The sequence below is a fragment of the Boleophthalmus pectinirostris genome, unplaced genomic scaffold, assembly GCF_026225935.1.
Source record: "Boleophthalmus pectinirostris isolate CB_2022bp ecotype Guang Dong unplaced genomic scaffold, ASM2622593v1 HiC_scaffold_2, whole genome shotgun sequence".
Classification (NCBI taxonomy): Eukaryota; Metazoa; Chordata; class Actinopteri; order Gobiiformes; family Gobiidae; genus Boleophthalmus; species Boleophthalmus pectinirostris.
The window spans coordinates 3,135,262-3,157,350 of record NW_026571152.1 but is presented as its reverse complement, the minus strand read 5'-3'; the positions used below and the strand labels follow the sequence as shown (position 1 = coordinate 3,157,350).

Sequence of the window (22,089 nt, the reverse complement as noted above, 5' to 3'; positions counted from 1 at the left end):
CCCTACAACTGTACAACAACTCACCTTTATGTAACAGATAATACTCCCTACAACTGTACAACAACTCACCTTTATGTAACAGATAATACTCCCTACAACTGTACAACAACTCACCCTTATGTAACAGATAATACTCCCTACAACTGTACAACAACTCACCTTTATGTAACAGATAATACTCCCTACAACTGTACAACAACTCACCTTTATGTAACAGATAATACTCCCTACAACTGTACAACTCACCCTTTATGTAACAGATAATACTCCCTACAACTGTACAACAACTCACCTTTTTATGTAACAGATAATACTCCCTACAACTGTACAAACAACTCACCTTTTTATGTAACAGATAATACTCCCTACAACTGTACAACAACTCATTTTATGTAACAGATAATACTCCCTACAACTGTACAACAACTCATTTTTATGTAATAGATAATACTCCCTACAACTGTCCATGAACAAATTTTTTATTATGATTTATTCTTTTTTTTCCTCTTTGTTATTATATTATTTTGTGATGTGTGAGCTCCTTTGTCTAAATCATTTCCCTTGTGGATCAGTAAAGTTTGTCTAATTCTAAGGCAAAACGCTCTGTTCCACCTTGTGATGTCATGTAGTTGTAGCTTTCAAGTGAACAGCTCCTTTTACCTTTAATTCAGTAGAGATAATGAAATTATCCAAGTGATTCTACTGAAGTTGTATGGAGTGTAAAAACACAGTGGAGCACATTCTTTCTAAAGGTAGAACAGAGTGTTTTCTGTTTGAGAGAAAAACTGTGCAGGATTTGTGTGTTAAACATGTGACTGAAACAAAACATAACTCCAGGTCTGTTTTTGAGGAGGAAAATCCATTCTAACATAGATCAGAAAATACATAGTGTAATACAGGCCCTTTAAAGTGGACATATTATGCAAAGTCAACGTTGGAGCTTTTTTTGTTGAGGAGAAAGATTCGTAGAGAATCAGAACCCAGGAGAAAGGGGGTAACTATTCCCTACGTGGCTGGTGTTTCTGAAAAACTACAGAGGATTTTCAGACAACATGAGATCAGCACGTTATCAATAAAACCAACAAACCCCGGAAAAAAACACAACAATCCAACACAGGGCAGCAGGACCACAGGAACATAGTCACACTACCGAACATTAAAGGTATAACCGAACCCATCCAGAGAGCCAAGAAAAAACACTACATAAGCACTGGAGTAAAACCAGACACAAAACTCCTCCAACAGCTCGTACATCCCAAAAGATAAAATCCCACAAGAACAAAAATGCAATGCCATCTATGAAATCCAATGCAAATCATGCAATAAATCAAACATAGGGGAAACAGGCCGGGCATTTCACATCCGAAAAAAGGAACACCAAAAGGAATGCGAAAAGGAAACATCAGGGAGACTCACCAGAACACAAAAAGATAAAGCACAACAGGAAAACCTAAAATCCACCATATCAGACACTGTAAAAGGAACAACCACATTCTGGATCAGGACGGGGCTCGGGTCATTGGATCAGAAAACAACAAGTTCAAACGCTGGATCAAGGAGGACGGTGAAATCAGGAAACGAGGCACGGACAGAATTAACCATGATGACGGAGCGTTCCTCCTTTCACACACCTGGGACACCCTCCTCCAGAGACACCGGGCGACGGGAGGCGTGGTCAGTCTGAGCGACCTGCAGGTCCATCAGGCTGACCACGCCCACAGGAAGTAACAACAGCTGATATACGACACGTCACCACCAACACCGGGCACAGTTCTGAAGATGCAGCAGCCGAAACATGTCAACAAGGTAAACACACTTTACTGCATTGTCTTTAAAAAGAACCTAAGAAGTTAACGTATATAAGAAGACAAAATAAACATCATTGGCTTAACATGAGATCCCAGTCTATGTCAAACCTACAAACACTTTAAGACAGAAACTGGTCCACCCAAAGGACAGAACACCGAGCCACAAACAAAGCAATGTGGTCTACTCCATTCAGTGCAGTGAAGACTGAAGTGAACTCTACATTGGAGAAACTAAACAGCTACTTCACAAGAGGATGAATCAACACAGATGAGAGAGCAGCAGTGGACCTCAGTCTGCTGTACATCTCCACTTAAAAGCCACAGGCCACTCATTTGAGGACAGCAAGGTACAGATTTTAGCCAGAGAAAAGAATTGGTTTGAGAGGGGTGAAAGAAGCCATTTTTGTTAAGAAAGAGAATCCTTCTCTAAACAGAAATGGAGCACTCAGACACCATCTATCTCCTATTTACAACTCCAAATCTGGGCCGACGTGTTTGCAGTTTGACAGTAAGTGAGAGACGAGGAAATGAAGAGGGAGAGAGACAGACGTGATGAAAGAGAGAACAGACAGAAAACCACTGAAAACCACTTCATCCTCATCCTACAAAAATGATGAGATATGTATATATAAAAAATCAACCAAACGATTTCACGACCCCCTGTTGAAGACCTGGACTGTACTATTACTGTAGTTGATCAGAACCATGGGGGCAGATGGATACAACAGGATTTCTATTTAAGCGTGTTTAACATGTTTTTGTAGTAAATAATGAAAAACTAAATCTTGGTGGAAAGACTGTGAGTTAAAGGTGAAAGTAGGCCTGTTGGTCAGAGCAGTGAGATCATGTTTTCATGAACTACTTTGGCAGTGGATTTCCTTTTATAAACACAGAGAGTTCACAAAACAGCGTGCATATGGAATATTTGTATTAAATGAGTTATTTCCACTGCAGCGAGCAGAGGTGACTTCCTGTAGCTCTGACTCAAATCTAAGTTTAAGTCAGGAGGAAGAGACCAGGAACAGAGCTGCAGCTTTCACCAGCACTGTGCAAAAACAGAATATGTGCTCTGGTGATCTTCTGACAGCTCCAAAACTGAAACAAATTCTTATTCCTTAGACCTGCAGTTTTAGCTTCAGACAAAAGTGGCACACAACACAAACACATGAAGGTTTAAAGGCCCATGTTACATGATCTAATGATGTTTCCTCATCACAAACAGAGCTGGAGTTGGGTTTTGTTTCATTCACACATGTTTAACACACAAACCTGTATATTATGACTGGAAATACTCTGTTCCACCTTGTGATGTCATGTGGTAATACCGGAAGTGCTCCACTATGTTTTTAAACTCCATACACCACCAATAATTTGAATAATTTCATCCCCAGACAATCTTTAGTGAACTAAATGTAAAAGCAGCTGGTGACTTACTTTGTTTTTACTTCTGTCTACTTTTCAAAAACTCAATCGAGAGTATTTTAAAGGATCAGTGCACATGTTCTGAACACGTCTATTATGATTCACTCTTTCATGTTATGATAGTTCAGTCGAGATTGGCAATTCCAGGGCTGAAATGATCCATGTGATTAGTGGAGAATGGATTTTAAAAACATAGTGGAGCACATCCTTCCATAAGGTGGAGCAAAGTGTTTCCTGTCTGTATGTGTGACAATGTCTGATGTCTGATGCATTAGGATCGTCTGTTTCTTTGCATTGGATTTATTTAGGGCCTTTCAACATTCTCTTTTCATTTTCTTCATTTTGCTCAAAAGGAGCAGGTTGAAACTTATCGATGGAACTTGATTTTTAAATGATTTTCAAATCAGGTTACATTACATTCATTCATTCTATACCACTTATTCACTGTCCTCCTCTGTACATATACTCACTGTCCTCCACTGTACTGTATGTACCCTGGCCTGAACGAGGTTGGGAACTGCTGTGGATTTATTTCCACTAATGTCCCATCCGAGCACTGACCAGGCCCACCCTGCTTAACTTTGGAGAATACCCAGAGAACCCCACCTTGAGAATACCATTTGAGATGGGGTATTCCCAGGTTGTAATCTACAATCTCTGTACATGTCCAAGCAGCAGCATGCATGGCCACTAATAATACACCCTGTACACGGCAAATCTCCAAGAATCAAATCCTTTTCTTCTGTTCTCATTTTCGGCCCCAGTGTAATTAAAAGCATGCAGATGAAAGTGCGGAGTGAGCAGCTGTATACACTTTTTGAGCAGGTTCAGAATGCTCTTCATGAACACATATCATTCTACAGGGGAATTAGCTCGAGTGTTTGTGATCTGAATACATTGGTTGTATTTGTTGCTAAAATGTGCACAGAGCCATAGACAAGCTGCAGTCACACACAGGTGAAGCATCAACACAACACTGTCCTCATGTTCTCCAGGAGAACATTTATGGAAGCTACTCAAACATGCCATGGCTTTCAGTTTCCTCTTATCCCTGTTCCTGTTAAGCCACATTTTGAGGAATTGTACAGACAAGATATAATATTTTGATTTAAATTGTTAATCACTATGGCAGTGGTTTTTGTTTGTTATATTTGACATTTTGAGGACTGTTCACCATTCAAAAAATATATAATTTAAATTTAATGTCATAGTCTGTCAACTTTTATCAAAAAAAATAAAATAAAAATAAAACCCCTAAAATAAAATAATGTTGTTTGTTTTTGGGATGTTTTTTTACTGCACTGAAAATGAAAAACATGGAACTTGCATCTCCACAAACCTGACTCGTATTTGGTCCTGAAGGAGGCCTCTTCCTGCTCGTTTCCATGGAAATGTTGTTACATGGTGATGTTCCGCCTTCACAAAGTTACATACTGTACCTTCAAACTGTTAATTGAAATGGCAACAGCCCTAATTTTTCTTCATCCTGAAACCCTGAAGTGATGGATTGATTTTCTAGAAAGTGATTGTCAGAGTCAGGCTACATTTACACTGAAACATATCACTGTATCAAAGTATCAAAAATGATCTGAATTCAGACACGTCGTTTCTGTGTCTGCACGTCTTTCCTATTCACACAGCTTTGAACATATTTGTTTATGTTTTACAGAAATGAAACTTAAACCCACATGGCTCATTTGTATAAACTAAGTGCTCAAAAAACAGTTCGCTATTTTGCGCTGCCCATATGGAAAAGGTAGAGACAAATCATACACCATTTGAACATGTTTCATGTGAATCCTAAAAGATTTGTATTTGACAGTGAAAACACTTACAAGATCTTGGTAAATATGTGCAGCATGAAACATATAAAACTTTGTAACCTGCAAGGACTGAATATGACACTAATCCCACACACAATCTCCTCACAAGTGTTGGACAAAGGTCATTTATTTCATAGAAAAACAAGTGAAATGATGTTTGTTTCCTTAAACTTGATTGCTGTGTTGTGTGTGTGTGAGAGTGAGAAAGAAAATTATCACAGTGTGTGTGTGGTGTGTGTGTGTGTGTGTGTGTGTGTGTGTGTGTGTGTGTGTGTGTGTGTGTGTGTGTGTGTGTGTGTGTTAGGCAGTATGGGGGTAAACACAGTAATGTAAATCTTGCATTACAACCTTAAAAACATCTTCCACTGATCTCACAGTGAACAAACATCAGGCTGTAAAAAGATTTTTACTCTGCAAAATCCTAATTATTACAAAGTTCTATACTGACTTGTAATATTCCAAAAAGCAGCTATATTTTTTCACATGCCTCAACTGACAAGACGTCATATCAGTTACAAATACCAAGGTACTTGTAATTGTCCTCAATATCTGCTGTTGTTCCCTCTGAGATCAGCAGTTAGTTTGCTCAGTTGGTGAGTCACTGGACTTTCACATGGTCGACCTGGGTTCAATTCCCCCTTCACACTCTGATTGTTTTTTCTGCAACATATAATTAAATAATACAAACATTACATGGAACATACAAAGAAAATGTAGTTGATCATGCACATTACCTGTAAATGTCATGCAAAATGTTCACTTTATCTTTACTAGTTTTTCATAATATAGTTGTATGAGAAAAATGTAAAAGGGGGAAACTTTCAGGAGTAAAACACACATGACACATATAAACCTTATATAAAGATTTACTACAAAGACAGTGGTAAATTCTAATATTTTTTTTTTCCAACTTTTTTCCATATGGGTGATGTGTTTCAGCTTCTGTCGAACTAAAGGACACGACTCAGTGGAATATGAGTGTTCTTTCTGTGACAGAGGGGTGTTCTGCTGATGGTGAGTCTGTTCTGTGTTTCTATCACGTTAGACATGGTTCATGTTAAACTTTTCAGAAATTATACGTCTGCAGGTTGCACACACAGACTGTTTATATGAATGGACATATAATCTAGCCTCTTTGCATTTTGGGGGTGAAATACTAAATACTGGAGGTGAAAGATCAGATACTGTGACCTGTATCTGATCTTTTAATGACAGTCTGAACCACACAGATGCGATTTTTTCAAATGCAACCCAGGACACTTATGTCCAGATATGTGCTCCTGAAACCGATACATATCTGATCTTTTGACATGTGACTTCAGTTTGAACGGCCAAAGTGCATTCATCCACCTACACGTTATCAACAAGACACAAACGTCACTATTCTGCACTGAAGTAGGCGAAAATTGTTAATGAACTCCATGTTACTGAAGTGAAGCACATCACCACTCACCACTCTTGGCTCCGTCTCCACATCCACACGTTCCTTTCACCGGACGTCGCTGCCGCTGCCCCACAAAACACCATGGCCAAAAACCTCGTCCTTCTCCTTCTCAATCTCCTCCTTAAAACAAGTAAGTTGTTCATGTTCTGGCTCCGGTACGAGAGGAACTTTAAAATCTCCAGGTGCTCAATGTTTGCGTCCATGTTTAGACAACTTCCATAAAGTGCACATGCGGGAAACTTTTGGGCCTTTAAATGTTCACACAGGAGATCACATACAAGTTGCATTTAACTGGAAATGTGAACGACCTCGCAAAAACATCGGATTTCACAAAAAAGTCGGAATTGAGCATTAAGCCCTGCAGTCTGAACGTAGCCTTAGAGTATCAGTGTTTTCAGGCATCCACACAGTGTCGGATCAGATCTGTACTCAGATGAATTCATGAGAGCTGGCGGCACCAGATCGTTCCGTCTCTGGAGCTGTTTTCCATTGAATTAGTGTGAATGAACACTGCATCCACAACCAAAACAACTCCAAGACTCAGTAGTGTGGACTGGGGCTTGGAACTTTACAGGTATTGAAAAAAATAATAATTCAAGCTTTTGATTCAAAATGTTGAATCTATTATTTCTAAGGGAAAAGTTTCATGGTGCAGCATTAATTATAGATTCCTGTATCACTCCTGTAGTCTAGGCTAGTACAGAGGGTTGGTACAGTACAGTGTGACCCAGGTGTGACCTTTTTTAGTGCTTCCTCAGCCCAGGCTCTGGAGTCACACCCCTCAGGCCAGTGTCATGTCTCCTCTTCATATCCTGAATCCCGATAACCTTGTAAAGAACAGCAAATATTGATCCAGCCGCTCAACTGTGTGCGTGTGTGTGTGTGTGTGGGTCTGAGTGTGTATGTGTGTGTATTTGCGTGCGTGTGCGTGCATGTGTGTGACCCAAGACGCAACAGCAAAGAAGAGCTGAGCTGTTATTCCACAGAGGTATGAGGCGTGAGTCAAGCCCTCGACGACAAAAAAGTAACACACGACACATACACTCCTCCTCCATTCTAAACTCAGTGTGTTCAATGAAGTGAAGAGTATCTATGTGTACTATGTGCCTTAGAATATTTATGTGGAGACTATTATCTCAGATTGGCAACAGTCTTTAAAACAACACTTTTTAAACTGCAAGTTTGTATCAAAGGTGCTATATGTATTTTCCTTTTCTCACTATGATATAGACAGTGTTGGGGAGTAACAGATTACATGTACCTGAGTTACGTAATCAGAGTACAAATTATGAGTAACTGTATTCAGTTACAGTTACTGTTTCAGTGAGTGGTAATTGGATTACAGTTACTTTGTTGAAATAAATGGATTACACCGTGGTGTTTTCCTGTTTTCACATTTTGGGCTATATCCCCCGTTTTTTTTTTTTTTTTTTCTCGGTAATTCCAATCATTGTTGGAAACTAAAACAGGTCTAAACCAGATCTAAACTTTATCTAAACCAGGTCTGAACCAGGTCTAAACCAGGTCTAAACTATATCTAAACCAGGTCTAAACCAGGTCTAAACTATATCTAAAACAGGTCTAAATCAGGTCTAAAATAGGACTAAACCAGGACTAAAACAGGACTGAACCAGGACTAAACCAGGTCTAAAAGAGGACTAAACCAGGACTAAACCAGGACTAAATCCTGCTGTGTGGACGTGTCTCTTCTTCTATCAATAATATTTTTAATATGGTTCAGTAAAGTCTGGACTTTTTATTTTCTTTTATCAGACAAAAGTTCTTATGTTACGATTTCCTCGTCTTTGCTTCTCTACAGCAAATCAAGTAATCCAAAGTATTCAGATTACATTATTCACTTTAAGTAATTTATTGGATTACGTTACAAACTACATTTTGGTGTGTGTAATCTGTAATCTGTAGGGGAATACATTTTAAAAGTCACCTTCCCAACACTGGATATACATGTAGAGAACATTTAAAACTATGGTGGGTCAACATTTCTCTATTTGTCCAATAAATATTAAAATCAAGGTTTTGTTTTAATCAAAAATGCATCATAATCTCCTATATTAAATAAACAGACAGAATATAAAGGACACTTGTAAATGTCAACTTGATATCACTTATGTAACCAAGTGCAATACTTCAGAATACTACAAGGTCAACAGGTATTTACTTCTGTTTAACTGGAGCATTTCTTATAAACAATACACATGAAAAAGGAGATCTTCACTTTAGCATTACAGCATACAGATACAGCGCGGTCAAAAATCCTCCGAGTATATTCTTATATTTATTTCTTAAGCATTTATTTATTTATTGGAAAACAGACAACACACATTAATGAATATTTAAAATGTAAATATGTAGAGATTATAGCCATCACATCTTCATTTCTTCGACAGGTTGATGTGAAATGACGTACAGGACTGGGAAAAGTACAGCAACAATCACACAAAAGCACACAACTACAGCACACTCACTGTACATACAATTCACTCATAACTTTCAACTTCAACTTCAACTTCAACTTTATTATTGTTCCAGAGGGAAACTGATGTGCAGACACACAGTAGACTTAGAATACAACTCAATAACACACTAAACCACAGCTTAAGTTTAGCTCAACAGTGCAGACAAACATTCCCTTAAAAATAGAACAAGAAATGTAACCGCATTTCACCACGACTGATCCAAGCTGTAAGATTCATTCTAGCATCATCCTAGGTATGACTTCAGAAACAAAGGAAGTCCGAGCTCTCTGAGTTCTGATCCGGGGCATTCTCAGATGTCGCCCAGAAGGAAAGAGGTTCAACTCCTCACAGAGTGGCAGCTCAGGGCTTGCCATTATTTGTTGGGCCTTGTGAATCACCCTTGTAGTATTTTAAAAAATGTCATTCTGCTAAACATGGTGACATATTTGACCACTGAACATCACGGTTTTAAAGCTTTAGAAACTGCTGCCAGTGTTGAAAGTTCACATACATGAACTGCCCTGTGTTCCATGTTTGAACTGTTCCAGAAGCAAAAGAGTCTGTGCAAAAGCACTTTGAATTTCTTTTCACAAATCCTTTACAGAAGGTGGAGCAAGATTATTAAAAATGTTGTTTTCATTTCACTAGTAGCACATCCGTGTATCTGTGCCTGTTCACACATACTGTATCTGAGGAGGCTTCACTGGTCCAGCCACTGTCCTTTGTCCAGTTGGTGACGGACATACTGACAGAAGCACACAGTTCTGGGCAGGTGGCCACTAGAGACCGGTGTGTCGAAGGGGAAGTGTTTTTTAGCGAGACAACATGTGTAGCCCGAAGAGAGAAACAAGAGTGCTCGGTTTAAACATGTCTTCAGAGCAGGCCCTCTCTGAAAAAGTCTCCTCAAACACCTGTCTGCATCTGTCCAGCGAAACATACACCAGGTAGATCTTGGAATTAGACCGACAACCCATCAAGACCTTCTCCTTTGACATAAAAACATTTGCTTGGCCTACAGCTTTCTGCATCTCCCTCACTATGTTCCGGTCGTCATCCCATCTCCAGAGACAGAGCTGAATGAAAATCCCCAAAGGGACAGTAAATATGAGCATAAAGCTAGCGAACATAAATCCAGGAGGGAGTGTGGGAATTATTGTCCCAGGATAAGATAATAACGCCATTAAAAATGCATGTATTCCATACCAGGACGGGATGAATAAGACCCCTGCCATGTAAACCAGGACACGTTTCCAGAGTGGTTTTATCCACACTTTGGTTTGTGAGACTTTGTTGATGATGGCGATGGCCTGCCTGTAGGTGTCTTCATTGTGCACGATGAGGCGGAGCTGGTCGGGGATGTCCATGTCACTAAACACGCCGGCGTCCCAGGACCTCAGGCTCTCCTCGTTGGCGGCGGTGAGTGACTGGAGCGCTTTACCGTTGTAGACTGAAGGAGGCTGGTACGGCACCACAGACGCCCCCCGGAGCTCCCTGTGAGGTACACATATACTGAGATCATCACATCAGAAGGACCTGTTTAGTTCCTGTTACTGATGCATCCACCCGTCATTCATGGACAGCTACAGACGCATTTATTTTAATGTGCACAGATCAGGATCCTGAAATATCAGCACATTTTTACAGGCAGAGTGGATCAGAATATGGATTTGAACTAAGGTTGGGTGACACACACACTAGTTTTTTGTACCTATTCCTGTATTCATTGTGTGTTCTAGAATAACATTTATTTATAAATTTCTTTTATGATAACTGAATATTCCTCGTACTGTCTAAAAAGATCCCAAGAACTAACTGCACTATTTAAGCCCCGTGTGAAATGGCTGATGCTGGAGAGGGTGGCACTAAAGCTCCTGGATCATGCAGGAGTGAGGAGCCCCTGATACAGTGTGTGCTCTGGGCGTGTGCTCAGGTGAGGAGCTGTGTGTTGGCCTGTATGATCTGTGGCTGGAGCATGGTTTGTGTAGTTCCAGTGTGGAGCTATAAAACTGTACTGACAAAGTGTCTGCTGCGCACTTAATGCCATGCACTTTTTTTCTCTTCTCTCTTTTTTCATTTGGTGTTAAACACATGAGCATGTATCTAGTGCATCTTTTTAAAAAAAAAAACCTTGAAGTGTAGTTGCAAAGCCACTTTAATTCCATGTCGTTATTATGACGACTGGAGTATGTATGATGATATTAGAGCAGTCTTGCCTGTTGGGGGTGCAGAGCACGTGCAGCAGCTTGTTGGTGAAGTCGGGGTGGTCGGCCTCGAGGTAGGTGAGGTGACACAGGTGCAGAGGGACACACACCTCTGGCTCCAGGAGAACAGGGATGATGGGCTTCCTCTCCAGGCAGTCTCTGAACAGAGACATGTTGGCTTCCAGAAGGCACCAGCGACTGCACACAAACTCTGCACTCAGCACCAGCAGAACCTTCTGACTCTGCTGGATGCACTCGGACATGTTCTCCAGAATAGTGCGTCCTGGAATGAAGTCTCGCTCGTGGTAACACACCTGCAGCCCAGCAGCCTCCAGTCTGTCCACCAGTGCATGGGTCCATCTGAGAAGAAGCAGAGGTGTCTGGGTCATTGTTCTTAAAGGCCTTATTGCATGCACTGGTACTGTTTTATACCCTTTTCTGTTCGGACATTGAAATAGTCATTAGGCCCTTTAAATGACATACTTTGTCATTACAAAGAGATGGAGGTGTGTTGAGGGGATGCAGGGAGTGTGTATTTTGTACCTGTAGTCAGTGCTGCTGTAGCTTAAGAAGACATGGTAGTATTCCTCTTCTCTCAAAGTGGGCGGGACAAATGCAGAAATGAGATGTGATTGGACATCAGAGCTGTCAGTCAAATGTGCAGGCTCCATTATCTGTCAGAAGCACAAATTCAATTCAAAAAGTTTATTGTCAAATTTCCATCTGAAGATAATGAAAAACTGTCATTATGTTCTCACTCTCAATCTTGTAAATTAAATAATAATAAAATCCTTCTTCCTGTTCACCTGGTGGTTACAGAGGGGAGAGAGTTCAGCATCCTAACAGCCTGGAGGATGAAGCTGCTGATGAGTCTGGTGGTGCAGGAACAGAGGCTCCTGTACCTCCTCCCAGAGGGTGGAGGCTGAACAGATTGTGTGTGGGGTGAGTTGCATCACTCACAATTTGTGCGGGTGAGGTGGGTGGTGCATATGTGGGTGAGGTGGGTGGTGTATATGTGGGTGAGGTGGGTGGTGTATATGTGTGTGAGGTGGGTGGTGCATGTGCGGGTGAGGTGGGTGGTGTATATGCGGGTGAGGTGGGTGGTGTATATGTGGGTGAGGTGGGTGGTGTATATGTGTGTGAGGTGGGTGGTGTTTATGTGTGAGGTGGGTGGTGTATATGTGTGTGAGGTGGGTGGTGTTTGTGTTGAGGTGGGTGGGTGGTGTATATGTGTGAGGTGGGTGGTGTTATGTGTGGGTGGGTGGTGTATATGTGTGTGAGGTGGGTGGTGTATATATGTGGGTGAGGTGGGTGGTGTATATGTGTGTGATGTGTGGTGGTGTATATGTGTTTGAGGTGGGTGGTGTATATGTGTTGTGAGGTGGGTGGTGTATATGTGGGTGAGGTGGGTGGTGTTTATGTGGGTGAGGTGGGTGGTGTTTATGTGTTTTGAGGTGGGTGGTGTATATGTGTGTGAGTGGGTGGTGTATATGTGTTTGAGGTGGGTGGTGTATATGTGGTGAGGTGTGTGTGTGGGGTGGGTGGTGTATATGTGGGTGAGGTGGGTGGTGTATATGTGTTTGAGTGGTGGTGTATATGTGGGTGAGGTGGGTGGTGTATATGTGGGTGAGGTGGGTGGTGTTTATGTGTTTGAGGTGGGTGGTGTATATGTGTGTGAGGTGGGTGGTGTATATGTGTGTGAGGTGGGTGGTGTATATGTGTGTGAGGTGGGTGGTGTATATGTGTGTGAGGTGGGTGGTGTATATGTGTTTGAGGTGGGTGGTGTATATGTGTGTGGTGGTGGTGTATGTGTGGTGGTGGTGGTGTGTATATGTGTGAGGTGGGTGTGTATATGTGGGTGAGGTGGGTGGTGTATATGTGTGGGTGGTGGTGTATATGTGTGTGAGGTGGGTGGTGTATGTCTGTGTGAGGTGGGTGGTGTATATGTGTTTGAGGTGGGTGGTGTATATGTGTGAGGTGGGTGTGTATATGTGTGTGAGGTGGTGGTGTATGTGTGTTGAGGTGGGTGGTGTATATGTGTGAGGTGGGTGGTGTATATGTGTGTGAGGTGGGTGGTGTATATGTGTTTGAGGTGGGTGGTGTATGGGTGGTGTATATGAGGTGTGGTGATATGGTGGGTGGTGTGTATATGTGTGGGTGGGTGGTGTATATGTGTGTGGGTGGTGTATATGGTGTGAGGTGGTGGTGTATATGTGGGTGAGGGGGTGTGTATATGTGGAGGTGGGTGGTGTATATGTGTGTGAGGTGGGTGGTGTATATGTGTTGTGAGTGTGGTGTATATGTGTGTGAGGTGGGTGGTGTATATGTGTGTTGAGGTGGGTGGTGTATATGTGTGTGAGGTGGGTGGGTGTATATGTGTTGGGTGGTGATATGTGTGTGGGTGGTGTATATGTGGGTGAGGTGGGTGGTGTATATTGTGGGTGGGTGGGTGGTGGTAATATGGTGTTGGTGGGTGTGTATATGTGTGTGAGGTGGGTGTGTATATGTGTGAGGTGGGTGGTGTATATGTGGTGAGGTGGTGGTGTATATGTGTGTGAGGTGGGTGGTGTATATGTGTTTGAGGTGGGTGGTGTATATGTGTGAGTGGTGTGGTGTATATGTGTGTGAGGTGGGTGGTGTATATGTGGTGAGGTGGGTGGTGTATATGTCTTGCAGGGAGGGGAGTGGTGCACCTGTGATCTTCCTGGTTGTGTTCACTATGTGCATAAATTGATTCATAAGTGACTTTTAAAGTAGAGACACTTTCAATTGTGTTTTTGCAAAAACAAAGTCCAGATGAGCAGCTCTACTCTGACCTCTTCACATTACACCACCACATACACTGGACTTGTTTTATTTAGTTCAGTGTGAATCACAGGTCTATACACTTTCTGTTCAAAATGCAGAAGTGATTATCTGCTGCTGGCACGCACTCATCAGTGCATTTGCTTTTCCTTGTTTTGTTTGAACCATGAACATGAACCAAACATGTGTGAAAGAGTCTGAACCTCTGGACATAGGCCATAGGTGTAAGGAGAAGTCCCTGAAGTATACATGTGGGTGCAGTACATTACTAATGTAAAATATAAGCATATTTGAACTCTTTCTAGAATGTTTTCTTCTTCATTGCTCCTGACGCTCCAGTGGCACTGAAGCATGTGAAGAACGCAGATGCTAATTTCCCTCAAAGTTCAATAAAGTTCATACCTTAACCACAATCAGAGATGTTTTAATGAGCACACAACCAGTGGGCTCCATGTGCAGTGTCACAGAGCGTTACAGAACAAAAAGGCCAGTCCATAAAGATACAAGGCAACACCAGATCGATCAATACACGTTACAGCAGAGACAGACTTAGAGAATGAATGGCTCTGAAATCTATAGCTGTTTTTCAATCTGACTGACTCGGGTGTAATGGTTTATTTTTCTCTTCAAAAGTTTGAAGTATGTCATATTTAAACATAAGCCCCCCCTCAGTCCCAGTAACACAGACACAAATCCTACCTGACTCAAACGAGCTCCAATGACGACTAACGGAGTTTAGACAAAACGAGTAAAAGGTTTGTCTTAAAGGGACAGTGCTTTATTCAAGTGAGTTTCAGATGTGATCAGTCCAACATCCCTTTAAATGTGGCACAGTTGTGTGGTTCTGCTTTTACTCTGCTTCTTTACTTTTACTTCCCCTGCTCAGCACAGACGCAACAAGCCCCACAGTGCAGCATGTGAAGGAGTAAATGAACACAGCCCCGCTTAAAGTGGGACTAAACACAAAACATTTCAAACAGAGCTGCTAAAGTGATGAGTACCTAAAGAAGAGAGTGAAAGAGGAAAGAGTGAGAGGTGTCCACACTTCAAACTCCACCTCTTCAGCCAAGTGTTTGTAATCTGGAACAGCTGGCTGTAATAGGGGCAGTCCTTTGTGATGTCACCAACTACTGGAAATTGCCACTGAGGCCAATCCGTGTATCATTCCTTCATTTGTTTTTCAAAATAAAACCAAAAATAAGAAAACGAAAAAAATACTATTTTCTTTATTATTTGTCTCCAAAACCAAAATGAACAAAACAGATAACGATTCGTTTTATCAGTTTTCGATTTTGTGTTTAAATGAATAGTGGAAAAAACAGAGAACAACCGTTTCCCGTTTCCATGACTTAAACTGCGATGCTGGACTAAACCAAGACTGAACCAGAAGTGTCGGGACGGGCCCGGAGTTGTGCCCACATAGACTGTTGGGTAATCAGGACTGAGACCTGGGACCAGACTGGGACCAGCACCAGGACTGAGACAGGGACAAGATCAGGATTGAGACCAGGACTGAGAACGGTTTAGTCCTGGTTTAGACCTGGTTTAGACGTGGTCTAGACCTGGTTCAGTCCGGCATCACAATTTAAGTCACGGAAACAGGACACAGTCATTATCTTTTTTTTTTTTTTTTCCATTTTGGTTCTGGAGACAAATAATGAAAAAAATAGTTGTTTTTTTCTTTATCTTATTTTTGGTTTTATTTTGAAAACCAAATGAATGAATGATACCTGGATTGAAGCCTCTGAAGGCTGCACAGACGTAGATGTTGGCATTTTGATATCGTCAAGAACATTATTGATGTTAAAAGAATTCATTTTCCTTAAAAAGATCAGTACACTCACACTACATACAATTCATTTCAGTTAATTTGAAGTTCAAAATCAAGAGTTAAAGAGTTAAACCAGCAACCCCTTAGTATTAAAAAAAAAAGTCATTTTGTTAAACATGGTGACATATTTGGCCACTGAACGTCACTGTTTTAAAGCTTTAGAAAATGCTGCAGTTTTGAAAGTTCTCGTACATGAGCTGCTCTGTGGTCCGTGTTTGAACTGCTCCAGAAGCAAAAGAGTCTGTCCAAAAGCACTTTTCCTAAACTGCACAGAGCCGTCGCCTCTAGAGCTGCTCTTGTCCGATTTCAGTTTCTTTTCACAAACTCTTTTACAGGAGGTGGAGCACGATTATTAAAAATGTTGTTTTCTTTTCACTAGTAGCACATCCATGTATCTGTGCCTGTTCACACATACTGTATCTGAGGAGGCTTCACTGGTCCAGCCACTGTCCTTTGTCCAGTTGGTGACGGACATACTGACAGAAGCACACAGTTCTGGGCAGGTGGCCACTAGAGACCGGTGTGTCGAAGGGGAAGTGTTTTTTAGCGAGACAACATGTGTAGCCCGAAGAGAAGAACAAGAGTGCTCGGTTAAACATGTCTTCAGAGCAGGCCCTCTCTGAAAAAGTCTCCTCAAACACCTGTCTGCATCTGTCCAGCGAAACATACACCAGGTAGATCTTGGAATTGGACCGACAACCCATCAAGACCTTCTCCTTTGACATGAAAACATTTGCTTGGCCTACAGCTTTCTGCATCTCCCTCACTATGTTCTGGTCGTCATCCCATCTCCAGAGACAGAGCTGAATGAAAATCCCCAAAGGGACAGTAAATATAAGTGTAAAGCTAGTGAACATAAATCCAAGAGGTAGTGTGGGAATTATCGTCCCAGGAGAAGATAATAACACAATTAAAAATGTATGTATTCCATACCAGGACGGGATGAATAAGACCCCTGCCATGTAAACCAGGACACGTTTCCAGAGTGGTTTTATCCACACTTTGGTTTGTGAGACTTTGTTGATGATGGCGATGGCCTGCCTGTAGGTGTCTTCATTGTGCACGATGAGGCGGAGCTGGTCGGGGATGTCCATGTCACTAAACACGCCGGCGTCCCAGGACCTCAGGCTCTCCTCGTTGGCGGCGGTGAGTGACTGGAGCGCTTTACCGTTGTAGACTGAAGGAGGCTGGTACGGCACCACAGACGCCCCCCGGAGCTCCCTGTGAGGTACACATATACTGAGATCATCACATCAGAAGGACCTGTTTAGTACCTGTTCCTGATGCATCCACCCGTCATTCATGGACAGCTACAGACGCATTTATTTTAATGTGCACAGATCAGGATCCTGAAATATCAGCACATTTTTACAGGCAGAGTGGATCAGAATATGGATTTGAACTAAGGTTGGGTGACACACACACTAGTTTTTTGTACCTATTCCTGTATTCATTGTGTGTTCTAGAATAACATTTATTTATAAATTTCTTTTATGATAACTGAATATTCCTCGTACTGTCTAAAAAGATCCCAAGAACTAACTGCACTATTTAAGCCCCGTGTGAAATGGCTGATGCTGGAGAGGGTGGCACTAAAGCTCCTGGATCATGCAGGAGTGAGGAGCCCCTGATACAGTGTGTGTGCTCTGGGCGTGTGCTCAGGTGAGGAGCTGTGTGTTGGCCTGTATGATCTGTGGCTGGAGCATGGTTTGTGTAGTTCCAGTGTGGAGCTATAAAACTGTACTGACAAAGTGTCTGCTGCGCACTTAATGCCATGCACTTTTTTTCTCTTCTCTCTTTTTTCATTTGGTGTTAAACACATGAGCATGTATCTAGTGCATCTTTTTAAAAAAAAAAAACCTTGAAGTGTAGTTGCAAAGCCACTTTAATTCCATGTCGTTATTATGACGACTGGAGTATGTATGATGATATTAGAGCAGTCTTGCCTGTTGGGGGTGCAGAGCACGTGCAGCAGCTTGTTGGTGAAGTCGGGGTGGTCGGCCTCGAGGTAGGTGAGGTGACACAGGTGCAGAGGGACACACACACCTCTGGCTCCAGGAGAACAGGGATGATGGGCTTCCTCTCCAGGCAGTCTCTGAACAGAGACATGTTGGCTTCCAGAAGGCACCAGCGACTGCACACAAACTCTGCACTCAGCACCAGCAGAACCTTCTGACTCTGCTGGATGCACTCGGACATGTTCTCCAGAATAGTGCGTCCTGGAATGAAGTCTCGCTCGTGGTAACACACCTGCAGCCCAGCAGCCTCCAGTCTGTCCACCAGTGCATGGGTCCATCTGAGAAGAAGCAGAGGTGTCTGGGTCATTGTTCTTAAAGGCCTTAAAGGTTGTATAGAGGATTTTCCAAGGAACGAGAAATCCAGCGACTGTTTGTCCTTTTTCAAATGTTGCGCATGCGTGAAACCACCCCCCCTCCCCTACAGCTCCCTACGTAGAAATGCCTCCTCCCGCCTCTTCTTTACGCCAGAAACAGGTTTGTTTACAGCCGGTGCGCTGCACATGACTTGTAAACAACTAACTACAGTGTTGGTTAGGCAAGACGGAGAAGTGGGGAGCGGGGGGAGCGGGTGCGCGGACATTTCGTTCGCGGACGAGAAGTGAGGAGCAGGGAGAAGAGTGGAGCAGGGAGCAGGGAGAGGAGAGAGGAGAGAGGAGAGGGGAGCGGTGTGTGGAGATTCCGTGCCCGGAGAAGTGAGGAGCAGGGAGAAGAGCGGATCAGGCAGCGGGGACAGGAGCAGGAAAGGGGTGCAGAGAAGGTTGCGCGGAGATTCCGTGCGAATGAACTAGCTACAACACGCAGCAGCAAGCGGACTCTTTCTTTGCCTTGAAAATTACGTTTTCAGACATAGGATATCGCTTTCGTGTCCTGAAAAACGTTTGACTAGCTCTTGGAAATAAAGTACGTTTTCATAATAAGCAGAAGTTACCTGTCCAGGAGTAATTTGTGGACCAGTGCGTCAGTCTTTAGACCCTGCGTCTGCTTCAGTCGCGCCATCGCTGGAATGAATCTATAAGAATCACCTTAGTTTGGCTTCGCTGCTTTTCCCCTTGTCTTCTTCTTTCAGCGACCTCAAAAACGGACTTTCTTTTGCGGCTAACTGCTCCTGGATTCTTGTCTGCCATTGCAACAAACTTTGTGCTAACTGCGAGGAAGATATAGGTCAAAAAAAGCCGCTAAGAACTGTTGCGTTGGTGGAGTAAACCGTCTGTGCGTCTTGCGTCTGTGGACTGCGTGACAGACGTACGTAAACCACGTACCGGCGGCGCGCAGGCAAGTCAGTTACGCTAGAAACATAGGGAGATTGATTGACAGCCTGTCAGCTAACAGATAACGAGGCAGTGTCGTTATCTATTGGCAAATGTTTAGCCCCACCACGTCCAGAGTTGATGAATTTTTATTCTCTTTTTTTTGGTCATCATAATTACAAGGCCACTGCACCTCTATAATGCTATCATTGACAACTTGAAACAAAAAAAAAATCCTCCATACAACCTTTATTGCATGCACTGGTACTGTTTTATACCCTTTTCTATTCGGACATTGAAATAGTCATTAGGCCCTTTAAATGACATACTTTGTCATTACAAAGAGATGGAGGTGTGTTGAGGGGATGCAGGGAGTGTGTATTTTGTACCTGTAGTCAGTGCTGCTGTAGCTTAAGAAGACATGGTAGTATTCCTCTTCTCTCAAAGTGGGCGGGACAAATGCAGAAATGAGATGTGATTGGACATCAGAGCTGTCAGTCAAATGTGCAGGCTCCATTATCTGTCAGAAGCACAAATTCAATTCAAAAAGTTTATTGTCAAATTTCCATCTGAAGATAATGAAAAACTGTCATTATGTTCTCACTCTCAATCTTGTAAATTAAATAATAATAAAATCCTTCTTCCTGTTCACCTGCTGGTTACAGAGGGGAGAGAGTTCAGCATCCTAACAGCCTGGAGGATGAAGCTGCTGATGAGTCTGGTGGTGCAGGAACAGAAGCTCCTGTACCTCCTCCCAGAGGGTGAAGGCTGAACAGATTGTGTGTGGGGTGAGTTGCATCACTCACAATTTGTGCGGGTGAGGTGGGTGGTGCATATGTGGGTGAGGTGGGTGGTGCATGTGCGGGTGAGGTGGGTGGTGTATGTTGGGGTAAGGTGGGTGGTGCTTGTGCGTTTGAGATGGGTGGTGCATGTGCGGGTGAGGTGGGTGGTGCTTGTGCGGGTGAGGTGGGTGGTGCTTGTGCGGGTGAGGTGGGTGGTGCATGTGCGGGTGAGGTGGGTGGTGCTTGTGCGGGTGAGGTGGTGGTGCTTGTGCGGGTGAGGTGGGTGGTGCTTGTGCGGGTGAGGTGGGTGGTGCTTGTGCGGGTGAGGTGGGTGGTGCTTGTGCGGGTGAGGTGGGTGGTGTATGTGCTGGCACACACTCATCAGTGCATTTGCATTTCCTTGTTTTGTTTGAACCATGAACATGAACCAAACATGTGTGACAGAGTCTGAACCTGTGGAGATAGACTATTATCCACGCTGACATCACCTCCACTCAATTTCATTTCTCTCCAGATGCTAGGTCAGGAACTGGAATCCACTAGACCAGAGGTGTCAAAGTCAGATTCACAGAAGGCCCAAATTAAAAACTGGGACTAAGTCATGGGCCAAACTAAATATTTATTGAAAAATTTCAACAACATCTGCATGTTTTCTCTTCTTTCGAGATATGTAATGATATGATATGTAATTTCTTTCTTGTTAAAAGAAATGTTTAATAATAGTTTTGTTTAAACATTCAATCCAGAACAAGCAGAATATAAAATAATCAAAAAAATTTTAAATATAATTGTATCCCGGGCCAAATTTGGCCCCTGGGCCTGAGTTTGACATGTCTGCACTAGAAGGTTCGCAAAAAACCTAGAAGTGCAAGTTCGGGCACCAGCCAGTCAGCGAAGAGCCATATATTCTGAGTTGGCAACAATTCCCGAGATTGAGGATTTAAAGTCGGAACAAAGAGAATGTTTCGTGAATTTTATCAAGGGGAAAGGCGTTATTGTCGTTCTTCCTACGGGATTTGTGAAAAGCTTAATATACCAGTTATCCCCGTTAGCAGCACAGTACATATGTCACAACCAAATAGCAGGGATTGGTTAAATTACAAAAAGTACTCGCCTACTGTCGAGCGAAGGAATTCTAATGTTACAAGGTTAGACAGTTTTCACAAAGTGAAATTATTACTATTTTGCCTGAAGTATACATGTGGGTGCAGTACATTACTAATGTAAAATATAAGCATATTTGAACTCTTTCTAGAATGTTTTCTTCTTCATTGCTCCTGACGCTCCAGTGGCACTGAAGCATGTGAAGAACGCAGATGCTAATTTAGTTCAATAAAGTTCATACCTTAACCACAATCAGAGATGTTTTAATGAGCACACAACCAGTGGGCTCCATGTGCAGTGTCACAGAGCGTTACAGAACAAAAAGGCCAGTCCATAAAGATACAAGGCAACACCAGATCGATCAATACACGTTACATCAGAGACAGACTTAGAGAATGAATGGCTCTGAAATCTATAGCTGTTTTTCAATCTGACTGACTCGGGTGTAATGGTTTATTTTTCTCTTCAAAAGTTTGAAGTATGTCATATTTAAACATAAGCCCCCCCTCAGTCCCAGTAACACAGACACAAATCCTACCTGACTCAAACGAGCTCCAATGAAGACTAACGGAGTTTAGACAAAAGGAGGAAAAGGTTTGTCTTAAAGGGACAGTGCTTTATTCAAGTGAGTTTCAGATGTGATCAGTCCAACATCCCTTTAAATGTGGCACAGTTGTGTGGTTCTGCTTTTACTCTGCTTCTTTACTTTTACTTCCCCTGCTCAGCACAGACGCAACAAGCCCCACAGTGCAGCATGTGAAGGAGTAAATGAACACAGCCCCGCTTAAAGTGGGACTAAACACAAAACATTTCAAACAGAGCTGCTAAAGTGAAGAGTACCTAAAGAAGAGAGTGAAAGAGGAAAGAGTGAGAGGGGCGGGCTCTAAGGGACAGTGCCACTGGTCTAACAGGAATCCACACTTCAAACTCCGCCCCTTCAGCCAAGCATTTGTAATGTGGAACAGCTGGTGTAACGGGGCAGTCTTTTGTGATGTCATCAACTACTGGAAATTGCACAGGCCACTGAAGGCAGCACAGATGTGGGTGTTGGCATTTTGGACCAGAAAGTTGCAAATTTGACTAAAGTTGTCAAACAGATAATACTATTAAAACATCATATAGACAGA

At 42.6% G+C, this 22,089-nt stretch overlaps 2 protein-coding genes across 5 annotated transcripts; both read right to left on the bottom strand.

Annotated features, from left to right (window-relative positions):
* Window positions 1–8,765: 8,765 nt before the first annotated feature.
* Window positions 8,766–17,403, bottom strand: LOC129409499 (uncharacterized). 3 transcript variants are annotated; one of them, XM_055155810.1, is made up of 4 exons: window positions 14,680–17,403; window positions 11,719–12,097; window positions 11,188–11,535; window positions 8,766–10,465 (listed from the first exon to the last, which is right to left on the bottom strand). In XM_055155810.1, the coding sequence occupies exons 2-4, from the start codon at window positions 11,844–11,846 to the stop codon at window positions 9,787–9,789; spliced, it is 1,155 nt and encodes a 384-aa protein (XP_055011785.1). In that variant the 5' UTR covers window positions 11,847–12,097; window positions 14,680–17,403; the 3' UTR covers window positions 8,766–9,786. The 3 variants fall into 3 exon arrangements, with proteins under 3 accessions (XP_055011785.1, XP_055011786.1, XP_055011787.1); XM_055155811.1 differs by having other exon boundaries at window positions 11,719–11,849; XM_055155812.1 differs by having other exon boundaries at window positions 11,719–11,849; window positions 16,745–17,403.
* On the bottom strand, window positions 16,895–21,815 carry LOC129409500 (toll-like receptor 1). 2 transcript variants are annotated; one of them, XM_055155813.1, is made up of 4 exons: window positions 21,501–21,815; window positions 19,466–19,596; window positions 17,758–18,107; window positions 16,895–17,032 (listed from the first exon to the last, which is right to left on the bottom strand). In XM_055155813.1, exons 2-4 carry the CDS (start codon window positions 19,591–19,593, stop codon window positions 16,935–16,937), a joined length of 576 nt encoding a protein of 191 aa, XP_055011788.1. In that variant the 5' UTR covers window positions 19,594–19,596; window positions 21,501–21,815; the 3' UTR covers window positions 16,895–16,934. The 2 variants fall into 2 exon arrangements, with proteins under 2 accessions (XP_055011788.1, XP_055011789.1); XM_055155814.1 differs by lacking the exon at window positions 21,501–21,815 and adding an exon at window positions 19,729–19,898.
* Window positions 21,816–22,089: the final 274 nt, after the last annotated feature.